The sequence below is a fragment of the Rutidosis leptorrhynchoides genome, chromosome 2 (genome assembly GCF_046630445.1).
Source record: "Rutidosis leptorrhynchoides isolate AG116_Rl617_1_P2 chromosome 2, CSIRO_AGI_Rlap_v1, whole genome shotgun sequence".
NCBI lineage: Eukaryota > Viridiplantae > Streptophyta > Magnoliopsida > Asterales > Asteraceae > Rutidosis > Rutidosis leptorrhynchoides.
In genome coordinates, this window is record NC_092334.1 from 177,204,251 (window position 1) to 177,216,309 (window position 12,059).

At 34.1% G+C, this 12,059-nt stretch overlaps 3 protein-coding genes across 4 annotated transcripts; 1 reads left to right on the forward strand and 2 right to left on the reverse strand.

Moving 5' to 3' along the window:
- Window positions 1–412: 412 nt before the first annotated feature.
- LOC139888448 (protein ABIL3-like) lies at window positions 413–2,954 on the forward strand. Its single transcript, XM_071871456.1, has 8 exons — window positions 413–638; window positions 880–962; window positions 1,049–1,202; window positions 1,643–1,742; window positions 2,229–2,289; window positions 2,396–2,475; window positions 2,557–2,711; window positions 2,814–2,954. The coding sequence occupies exons 1-8, from the start codon at window positions 540–542 to the stop codon at window positions 2,952–2,954; spliced, it is 873 nt and encodes a 290-aa protein (XP_071727557.1). The 5' UTR covers window positions 413–539.
- A 261-nt stretch (window positions 2,955–3,215) lies between these two features.
- Window positions 3,216–8,408, reverse strand: LOC139888450 (uncharacterized). The gene is made up of 15 exons (XM_071871457.1): window positions 8,290–8,408; window positions 7,380–7,593; window positions 6,906–6,980; window positions 6,181–6,255; window positions 5,884–5,981; window positions 5,590–5,806; window positions 5,347–5,421; window positions 5,120–5,217; window positions 4,510–4,648; window positions 4,306–4,416; window positions 4,069–4,182; window positions 3,887–3,985; window positions 3,645–3,803; window positions 3,464–3,522; window positions 3,216–3,296 (listed from the first exon to the last, which is right to left on the reverse strand). The coding sequence occupies exons 1-15, from the start codon at window positions 8,395–8,397 to the stop codon at window positions 3,216–3,218; spliced, it is 1,722 nt and encodes a 573-aa protein (XP_071727558.1). The 5' UTR covers window positions 8,398–8,408.
- A 1,200-nt stretch (window positions 8,409–9,608) lies between these two features.
- LOC139891578 (cytochrome c oxidase subunit 5C-2) lies at window positions 9,609–11,840 on the reverse strand. 2 transcript variants are annotated; one of them, XM_071874554.1, is made up of 2 exons: window positions 11,803–11,840; window positions 9,609–9,999 (listed from the first exon to the last, which is right to left on the reverse strand). In XM_071874554.1, the coding sequence occupies exon 2, from the start codon at window positions 9,977–9,979 to the stop codon at window positions 9,785–9,787; it is 195 nt and encodes a 64-aa protein (XP_071730655.1). In that variant the 5' UTR covers window positions 9,980–9,999; window positions 11,803–11,840; the 3' UTR covers window positions 9,609–9,784. The 2 variants fall into 2 exon arrangements, with proteins under 2 accessions (XP_071730655.1, XP_071730654.1); XM_071874553.1 differs by having other exon boundaries at window positions 11,781–11,837.
- Window positions 11,841–12,059: the final 219 nt, after the last annotated feature.

Sequence of the window (12,059 nt, forward strand, 5' to 3'; positions counted from 1 at the left end):
TGTTAAACGTGCCCATTTCAGCCCAATTATGTGAAATTGATCAATTCATCTTACATTTATATGTACAGGTTAAGTAGGTAAACTAAAAACATATAATATAGTAATTATCTACACGAAATAGTGGTAATATACTAATATGTCACGATAACATGCTGTAAAAAGTTACCCTTTTGACATGTTATAACTTTCATCTGAACCGGGTCAATCGGCTCAGTCCTAGACCGGTTGGGTACAGTTTTGGAACATGAACAACCATTGCATTCATAATATAATATGCCACAAAACATGCATAAAACTTTTAACCCTGTTGGGGGTTATTTGTAAGGTACACCTAAACCACATCACCTATATGGATTATGGATTCTAAAGAAAGTTATTATGTTGGAAAGCAGTTATGACATTTGCCTCCACAACATAATATTTCAGTTGTTTCCAACCCTTACAAAACCTAATCTTCACCAAGTCTCACTCTCAATAACCTATAACATATACTTTTTACTAATGTTTATGTTTTGTGTTTAGGTTTGTTTTATATCCTAATGGAGAGTAATAATACACCAGTTAGTGAACTTCATCCACTTTCCAACTATGAAGAAGTTCTCTTGAGGCATAGCTTGCTCTTTTCGAATGGACTCAAGGTCTCTTTACTATCTCGCAGATACTAATTATCGAATACTACTTCTCACTTTGTTTAGTAGGGAGGTTTTACCTTCTATGGGGGAGCCAATGTGCTCGTTCATAGGAGGGTTTTCCTCGCTTAACCAAAAAAAGTAGGGCTAAAGTTGGTATAACAAACCAATCAAGTTTTGAAATGTATGCATTCTCTGCATTATAAGAAAACAAATCGATTGCCTGAATTAAATAATGAATACTTATCAGGACTTGAGAAATGTAAAAGAACAGTTGTATTCGGCTGCAGAGCATTTTGAAGATTCATATAAAAAGAGTGATCAGAAACAAATGTAAGTGGCACATTTGCTTCATTGTGATGTACTTATTTACATTATACTTTCTACTTGATTAGCTTTCTCTCTCTTAACAAGCATAGGCTGTTAGAAAGTGTAAAGGACTACTACATCGCCAAATCTCTGGTTAAAACCATCGACCACTTGGGCTCTGTGACTAATAAAATTGATAAGTTCTTAGATGAACATGTCACTGCTGTTTCCAGAACAAAGCTTCGATTGGTATGCGTTGAACAGGTGATTAATTTTGTCGATTTTAAGTCATGTCCAGAATACTTATGTATACTTTTGGGTGGAAACAAAAGGTGACAAGATGGTTGTTCTGGCTGGATGAGTGAAACAGGTTTGGGTTGAAACAATCCGGGTTGGGTTGACCAAAATACTCGTACTAAAGTTATAAATAATTTTTGCTTAGTCACAAAAGCAAAAATCTTACAGCAACAAATCTACATGTATGCGAAAAAATAGTTTTCAAGGATGTAGATATAGGAAATTTGGGTGATTTTCAACCTGTTTTCACTCGCATTCCTTTTATCTAATATTCATTTGTATCATTGTATGAGTGTATGACCCATATGAGATAAAAAAGAACAATGATACCCTTACACAATAATATGGGCAACCATCCAGAATATAGTTCTATTTTCATTATGTATAATTTTTTGAGATTATGGTAGAGCTTACGAACATGCCAAGAATATGGTAACCATGGTAGACTTACAGAGCAATCATTGATGATGCAAACACTGAAATATCATAAGCAGTACCCTGCCCAAGGTGATGTTCTTCTCTGCTATCTTACTATATTCTATATTTGCCCCAAAGATTATTAGTGTGTATCATTGTTGCAAAAGTCGGTCGACTAGTCGTTTTGAGTAGTCCGCCCCGTTTCACAAAATAATGTCTAAAAAGTCGGTTAAAGCAAAAAAGTTTAGTCAAAATCGGTCAAAGTCAATCAAAGTCAGTGTGAATTGGGGTTGAGTCTGTTAAAGTCAATGTTGGTCAAAGTTAGGTCAAAAGTCTAACTTCTATTAAAATAAGATTTTGTACCCTATATTTGTGTTCGAAATATTTGTCAACGTCCAACTAGTCCCTGACACTACCGACTCGTCTCCGTTTAGCGACTTTTCAACCTTTGTGTGTATGTTATATTTTATTATTCATTTGTACAAAGGACATGGGTTGCTAGGATCTATTGTTTTAGGATCCTAAGAGATAGAAGATGACATCTAATACTATAAATCACCATATGGTTATATGCAGAGAGTTGCATTTCAAAAGCTATCAAACGTAAAAAGGAAATGATCCAGTCATCAGGTTTAAGGTAACATATAGTACTAAATTTATGTTTGTAAGTGGCTGCCACTTACCCTTGTAGGAGCTACACCAAGAGATGCTTATAGTATGAGTATCATCATATACTTGTGCAGAAAAGGGTATTCTGGACAACCTTCAACTGAGTCCCCAATCGCCTTCTCATTTACAGAAGCTGCATCGCACAAAAGACTAGGTTAGCAGAAATCAAGTTATGATAATAATTTCGAGTTTTGTCCGACTTTACGTACTAATTATGTGTGTACCTGGAAACCAGAAAAACGGTCAAGGTCAAATTCACCACTTCGTTTCTCAATTAAACGCTCAGCATCTGCAGCAAATGAATCCACTTACCCAAGTTTATCTGTCAAAGTTTCGGCATCTTATGTTCATCGATCAATCAGTCCAAGCCCGTCCAGTAGCAGACAGAAAGTAAGCTAAATAGTAAATACTTTCATATTTTTTTATGTCTATAATAACTTGAGATTTCAAGTAAGCTAAACACCCTATTTTTAACGCCCCGTTTAATTACAGGAACCACCAGAGGCTTGGAGATCTCAATCGTTGTATCCACAAAAACAAAGCACACAATATATGGAAGTTTACTCTAAAAAAACCAGAAATCTTTTTAAAGTCTTGCTTAACAGGTACAAGTCAAAGAACAATATTAAATAGACACAAAGAAATCAATAATTCCTGGTAGAATGTTTCCAGAAGAGATTGCTTTGAATATGGATTTTTATGGATCTAAAAGATAAGGGATATTATACATATCACTTAGGCATATAAGATCCTCTGAAGAGTACATATTAATTTCTATTGAGGTTCTGTTAACCAACCCTGAAATAAAAATTCATGTTTACAATTCTTTTTATTGGGTTGAGTCATTATGTGAGGAAACTGCAAGGATGAAGTAGTGGAAACACAATATGTCCCTTAGTCAATTCCAAGATCAAAAGATGGGAATTCATCATTTCTTGAGTCTGTTTTCTTGAAACCTTGTTTATTATCTGAAATCTGCATTGAAGCAAAATGGCATTCAGAAAAGTGATGGTAATGGTAATCAGTCTAGATCAGTAAACAAGCACCCTCACGAACGCATAAAACGCAATTACACAAGCATCAACACATGTAGGAAAACTTCGCAGCTACATACAACCTAAAAAATATATACAAACGAGTACCTCAGTGTTACTTTGATTTGTTTCTTTAGCCAACTCATTGACACTTAGGGTATTTGTTGCTGAAAAATATACGTGGTTCTACATTAGAACTTTCTGATCATCACACTGATAAGATTTAATGTAAGGAAAACTAATAACAAAAATAATATTAGCTAAATTTAGGTGATCAAAATATAAATACCTTTTGAAGACATCGTGTCAGACTGTCCTCCAACATTTGCAGCTCGAGTTTCCTCGTTGCAGACTGGCTCTTCAGCTGGTGTTTCCTCCTTTACATTTACTTTTTCCATAACACCATCTTGAGCACTCGGTTTTCTCAGAAAGGACAAAATCGAACTGGCTGCATAGAGAAAACGACAGTAATTAAGATAATCATGATTATTTGGGTTGGAATCTTTAAGTAACAACATATCACTAATTTACATCTCTCGAGTTTCCAAGAAAGCATATACGTTGCAGATGAAGTTATAGAACTTAAGCATAATTCAACATTTGGGTTAAATACATGCTGCTCATAAAATGCTTGAAGAAAAGCGACAATAGAGGTACATAAGTGATACAAATATAAGCTTTAGTCAGAGAAAATGGCAAATTACATTACATACCATCACGTAAAGGCTTGTTTTTGCTGATAGTCGTTGCAATAACATTATCTGCAATGGAGTTTTTAGCCTTTGAATCAGTATCTTGCAATGGCAAAGCCCTTTTCATAACTTTTCCTACAAATAAAAGACATAAAACTCATAAAAAAAAACTCCCTGACCATCTTAGAATTCAAAAGTAGAATCATTAGTGATTTACCGAAAGAAAACTAGTAATACAACAATAAATCAGATTCTTACCTTCAGATAGTGGTTCGGTAGCTGGCATTCTCTTACATAATTTGATATCATCAACATTAATAGTCTCTCGAGTTTCACTTTTCGAAGTAGAATCTTTCTTTGGACACCCCCCTGTACATTTAAGTTATTAAAAAAGAGCAAAACTGTATACAAAGTTTTAAGTACTTTCACAGAATTATGCAATTAAGGAACCAAAATAGCTACCTTCAGAACGTTTCTTTGGTTCACCAATTTCCACCAAGTAATTTGTCATGTTGAATGAACTCCCACTGCTGATGTCTTCTGATAGTTTAAGGTATCGGTGGGTTAATATCATTCCATCATCTGCTAACAAAGTAGCCTCCTGACATGTAAATCTGTCCCATCAAAATAATGTATTTATGGGACAAAATTGCCCCATCTCCATAACTAAGATGAGTGAATTGATACCAAAAAATCTCAAGCCCTAGTTCTGGCTTCATATAATGATGGCAGTGACTGCTAAACAATCACTTACACAAATATGACTATGAAAAATTGGGTTAAACTAGAACTACATGCACACATAATAATAATTTACAGATTGATGGGACTAAAATCTGTTTTTTAAGGAACATACATGCACAAGCATACTTGAAAGTATACAATGTAAGCAATCAATATAAAAAAGTTGACAGGAGATATTCTACATCGTTTCACAATTCCACACAAAAGATTATTATGACTCTTCATGTACATAGTAACCTTAAGCAAGAAGATAATTCTTATTAAAGCAATCACTGCACCAGATAAACAAATTCAAACATTATAAACAGTAAAAATGATAAAATTTAACCTGTCTCCCTTGTGATCCAGAACTTGCAAGCTTCAATACACCATCATGAAACTTCTTGGCCTTTTGGGTTACTTGAGTAGTGTACATAACGTCCCACTCTATTTAAAGAAGGAATATATAACTATTAGAATGCACGAAGATAGACTGCAAATACTCAAAGGACATTATATAGCTACTGCCATCATTTCCTAAGTAAAAAATTGTATTAAAGTAAGTAAAAGACTAACCTATCAAATTAGTTTTAGTTGTATATTGACAGCTTGTGGAGATGGAAGACTTGTTCGTTACACATTTATTAGAATCTGAAGTCACATAAGACTGTCAGTAATCACCAAAAATACAACATACAAATAGCTCAAGACTCATCTAACATGAATCCAGATGCTACAAGTTGAATGGCAATACACTCGTACATCATTAATCGTGTTTCATTGTAGCCAAAGTTCTAATTCAGGAATATATGAACGAACCAGCTAGATGCTCATCGCGAATCTTTAACTGGACTGTACTCTGTGTATAGCAATTACTTCTTTCAACACTTGTAGCTTTGAGAGGTTTATTGTCTTTAAGTTCTAGAATGTCCACTATATGACCATCAAATCTAAGTGTATCACCAACATTAATCTTTTCCACAGTTTTAAGGAATCTGCTTTCTAAGGGTGTCCTTGTTCCATCATACAGAAACACCTAAAAGAAAACACTAAAAGCATAAGCACAAACATATCCATTTTATTGCTACACAATTAGTGAGTCATAAATCTAACCTGCCTCCCACGCAGTCCAGAAAGTGCAACTTTCAAGATTCCATCATGAAATTTCTTTGCTTTTTGTGTTAATTGAGCAGTGTACAAGACCTCCCATTCTGATTGCAAAAAACAAAAAAGAATAAGATGAATTTTCAGCAACTGTCCTACGTAGAGGAAAAATTATAATAATATTAGAGTAAGTAATTCGTTGGATAACTTCAATCAGACACTAAAGCATACTATTGATACCGAATAACAAAACAAAAATTACAGATTCCATAGATAGTTAGGAAGAACTGTTTATTTAGAAATCACCTGTTGGATCATCTTTCACTGTGTCTTGCACATTGGGTGAAGAACAGTACTTGTTGACCTCGCGTCTCTTAAACTCTGATATCATGAAACTTAGCATAAGTACAATGGCACGTAACATCTTTACATGATAAACTCTTTGTATAAGTTGAATCTTAATAATTTAAGTTGAATCTTAGTAATTTCAAGAATGTCTTTGCGCATGTGACACGGCTGTTGTATGAACGGGTCTCAGTAACACGATTTTCCCCCTGTTGTAAAAGGGAAGGTTACGCCTTGTAGGAGGTGGGCTTTTCTGCAGTTATAAACCTACCGAAATATATATAACAGATTCAAACCAGTAATAGAGGGAGTGTGGGAGCATGTATAACGGATTATTATAGTTAACACTTAACAGCCATAAAAAAGTGTAAAATTGTGATCTGCACCTTAATATCCCAGATTACTAGTCCGTATATAACTTAAAGCGTATCTGGTATTTCGGTCTGCACTACTTAGCAACACTTTTCTTAACTTTTGTCTTTTGTTTTATGGTGAGGCCTTATGGTACACAATTACTTTGATTATTGATCAGCAGCTCATCATAACAACTGATATTCGCCACAAAGGATAGGTTGCATCTTTTGAGTGCATGGACATACACTTGGGCACAGACTACGGAAAGATTCATTGTTTACGTGGGTACAGAAGGAGATACACTACATGTTTATCAGTGTACTGTAACTAACCTCTAATGATTTTATGTGATGGACTCAGATTAATCGATGATCTTTTACCAGAGTGAAAACTACCCTTGCTTGTTCCTAAAAGAAAAAAAAAAGACGAACACAAAAATATAAGAAAATTAGCAACCATACATCAAACAACAAGCAGTTAGCATTTAAAATTTGGCTAAGTTCGCATAATAGCAACATACTTTAGGCTAATTCCCAATTAGGCAACATATTAATATATGAAAAGTAGAGTAATACTTTAACTTCAACATTTCAGGCAATATACTTTCATTTTTTCATCTGAAATAGAAAGATGCTTCAGACGTAGTCCAGTGATGATGATTTACTGCAATTGTTGTACTGTATCACCATATGATTATCGAACAACAAAGTTGTAATATTTGTTTGTAAATTGGACAAAAACTAAAGTGCATTGTGATTGTATTTTGCATAAACGAGCACATTGCCTAAAATTGGTGTGCGTTTAACCTTTTAACTTACTATTGTTGGGTTTGCCATCCCTATCAGCCATAGTTTTGTCTCTTTGAAGAATCGGATTTGGTAAGGGTTTACTTTCTCCTTGAGGGTCACCAATATCGACAAGAAAAGCACCAAATGTTAAAGTTTCACCAGATCTCACAGCATCATCAAGCTTTACAATTCTGCTATCCAAAAGTTTATCACAGTCGTCATACAGCTTAACCTGTTAAAAGATTTATAAGCATGAAAAACTAGCACTGACGTTTAAAATACAATCAAATTGCACAGATGTTAATATCCTCAACACTCATAAGAAACCATTTGTACTGTTGTTCTTTGAAGTCTTCCATATGTCAAAATATAGCACTCTCTAACAACTAAAGAACAATGTAGCACCGCATAGTATTAAAAAACATTAGACTATGGCCAAACTAATGTCAACGAACTGCACATCTCTATCATCTGATAGTGAATACTCTGCATATTATTAATTCTATAATCTTAATACGTAAACTTGAAATGTATGCATCTACGTCGATTCTAATTGTAGATCCGCAACAAAATACTAATCAATCTATGTATGAACTACGTAAACTCACGTCTAAGATGTACATTTAACTTCCATGTCTAACAGAACACCGTAAGCATCCAAAACCACCAGTATTAAAATTAGAATACTAATTACAATTATGTCTACTACCTTTACACCGATGAATGTAGCGGATTACTCAGTTAACAATAAATCAAAACTAGAAATGAAAAAATCAGCTCAAAACTTACGAAATTACCTAAAATGAATTCGAAACCCTAACAAACTACAAACGAAAAGCAAACGAACACTAACTGTAATTTTACACTGATAATTGAGGTAAATAAATGGATCGATTAAATGAAACAAAAGTGTGATGATGAAATTAACCTTGTGACTGGATGATTGAAGCTCTAAGAATCCGTCCTGATAAACTTTGCGCTTCTGGTGTATGTGTTTCGTGTAGGTTACCGACCATCTCCGTACATCATCTGCCATTAGTCTTCTTCTTCACTGTGCTGTAGTTGTGTACGGTACGGAACGGTACGGAAATATTCAACAGCTAGGTTTTGATTTATTTCAAACGGTTGAGGCAGTATTTCAGTTTGAATTGATAATTTCAACTTTTTTAGAGTGGCGGGAACTGATAACCCGATTAACAAAACTAGTAGGTTGCCATAGCGGGTAAACGGGTTTTCGGCCTTTCGGGTATCCAACTTAAGGTAAATGAATTTTTTGAAAGGATTCAAGTGTTTTTTCAGGTATACAATCGAGATACGGGCGAGTAATTGGATTTACGAGTTGGGTTATCGGGTTTACGGGCCAAATATATGGACTCGGGTCTTTTTGAATATACGGGCCGACTAATCGGATATGGGTTTAAAATCATCCCCGCACCCGAACTCGCGAAAAAAAGTTAAAAACCATCCTCACCGGCTCTAAACTCATTTACCCTACCCCAATCATGTCCAAAAATATTAGGTTTCTCCATGTGATATGGTTTTTTGTGATCTCTATAAAAGAAGCTGAATAAATTGTTTATAAATTTGTTTATTCTTCTTATTCTTTTCCTTATTTATATTTTATCTTTATTTTTCATCTTTCGATTTCATTTTTTTCTTTCCTTTTTTCATATTTCATTTTTAGTTTTAATTTACTATATATTTAATGAATAGAATAGGAATGCATGTATTGAAATAGTCATACAAAGAAATTAAATGAAATAATTAGACAGAGAGAGATTTTATGTTTAGGCTATAACTTTATGCAAGGAGGTATTCTACACTTACAATTTTATTAAAAAAAATGTTTATAAAATAAAATTGATCTTCATTATATACTTAAGATAGGAGCATCAGAAAGAAAGTCAAGTAGAATCCCGTGCTTTCGGGTGATTCCGCATTCAAATGCTACCCACGTGAATACTAGTTGAATATAAATGCTCAAACCTCATAAGATGAGCTAAGCAGCTAGATCGATTCCTAGATCGATTCCAAACGTGTGATTGGTAGCTAATGCAAATCTTTTGACATCAGTAGTTTTGTACGTCGTTAAAAACAGAAAAAAGAGAAGAAAAGAAGTCCTAGCACGCACACTACTTTTGGTTAAAAACTCAAAAGAACCTGAATCAAGCCACACACCGTATAAATAAAACAAGGAACTGGCCATCGAGAAAACGTATATCAACCAAATAGAAAACAAGATCACACGAGCAACACATACATCATAACATCAATGATAAAATCAAGCAGCACCAGTAACAAAAAGTGAAATTTGAGCACACTTAATGCACAACCTTTTGTGTTTACAATAGTTCCACATTACCATCTCTGATATTATATAACAGTAAAAATCAAGGACTGCAAAAGAACTTTCATGAAAACATTCATTCTTCTTCATGGACAACACTGATCTCACCCTTCTCCAGCAGATCATAAAAAGCCCTTGTTTTTCTCTGCTCATTCCAGTGGTGCATCTTCCACAAACCACCAGCTGCTAACCCAAGCACAGCTCCAATCACCAACTCCTTCACCACACTCGGGCCTTTTAATACCGGATGTGCAACCCTACCACCACCCATTATACTTTGTCGTCAAAATCCTGCAAGTAAACCATTAAGGTAGTTAAAGAACAAAACTCAAAGTTTTAAAAGGATGAGTGCAAAGATAATGGCAAATAAGTATTGTCTTATTTGTAAACTGATACAAATACGATAAAGAAATAGCTACTATATTTGCACATATATACTTGACTTTAAAGTTCATATAAAACCACCAAAGCCAGAGAATATCCTACTTAGTATGGAGAATGACAGAACCAGTGGCGGAACTTTAAACCAACTACAGAAGGGGTAAAAGTAGTGACAAGGGTAAACAATGTAAAAAACCTTTTTTTAGTAAAAAAAAAAAAATAGTGTAAAAACCTTTTTTTTTAAGAAGGACCGGGCGAGCACCCCCTCCGGCATACACTAAGTACCGCCCCTGGACAGAACAGACGTCAAAATAGAAAGTAGAATGCCCAACGAGAAGAAGAAGGTTGAGCGGAATCAATTTAAAAGGAAAACACCAAAAGACCATATAAACATGTTAGATTACATCAGCGTGGGACATACATAACTGAAGGTAGTACCTCTGGATATTTTAGGAGCACCACAGCACATAAAGAAAAAGTGTGCATTTAATGTTATTTGTCATGTATAACTCATATGCATGTCCGGCAATTTGTAAGTTATATCAATTTTCACAAGATAAAGTGAAATAACTTGAAACCACATCATGCAACTCACTACCCTTAGGGTGAATCACTACAATTATCTCCAGACCCAAGTAACAATTACACTTATCACTACAATTATCTCCGATGCATGTACATAGTAATACATTAATACATATGATCAGTTACAACTTACTACATAGTACATACTGTACAGACACTAATACATTTAAGTATTGATGTGTGTGTTTTAAAATCAATACTTGGGTCTATCAAAATGTTGAATATCATGCACCTGCCAGTGTCAAAATTATTATTAGTGTCGATGGGTGCCATACTGCCATGCTTCAGTGACTGTTAACAAATATTATGTTACAGTGCATGTACAGTTGTACACTTGAAAGTTATTCGTAATGATTATGTACACTTGGAAATTACGTATAAGAAAGATTTAGGCTAATTCAAATAAAACTAGAATATATGAAGCCAACTCGTACCAAATTAAATTATCGGTAGAGAAGTAAGAAACTACTGCATAAGTAGCTAACAAATACTAACATATTTGATCATATGAAAACAGTATTTGGGGTAAACAGATTAATACAACTCATGCTTTTGTATGGAGGACAAGATCTAGAAGCTTGCATAGAAATATTTTTTTTATCAAATAAATCAATGGCATACTCCTATAAAATACTTGTTCATTTCAAAGTTTCAAAAATAACTACAGTAAAATAAAAAGGATTGTTTTTTATATCACGCAATCACCAGTTCATGACATATTAACAGCCATATTTTTATATATTTAAAGTTCAATTTCATAAATCTGTTATAGAATATAGAGCCATCTGTATACACAAAATTGAGATAATTACGAGAAAATTGAGTTACATATTGGATCCATATGTCATTAATTAAAACGAAAATAACAAGATTAGATGTAAATTAACTATAATCAAGTACGTAACTTAACACCGTCGTCACCAGTAACCCTAATTACAGATTAGGTCTAGATTTTATGATAAACGTAACGAAATGGAATAAATTAAAGTGTGTACTGTACAACGATTATTACGGATCTACATGTACAAGTATTGTACGTATCGTAGAGGGATATAGAGATAACATGATAGATACAGATATAGAGAAAGAGACGCCGGATAATTTACCGGAAAACGATGACTGGCTGACCTTTTTCGCCGTTCGCTTGCCCTACGGATGCGTGAGTTTTGTTTGGTAAAGTCAAGAGTTCTCATTTTTTAGCCTATAGAAATTTACATTAACACCCCCTAATAGTTTGTTATTATTTTGGATGAGAACATAATTATTATGATCATATTGAAATTCTAACCCCAAAACTTTTTAAACATGAGTGAAAGCTCAAAAGTCAAAACAACCCGTTTATCCTTACAATAGATTTCAAAGTTCGAACCTCACTAACAACACAT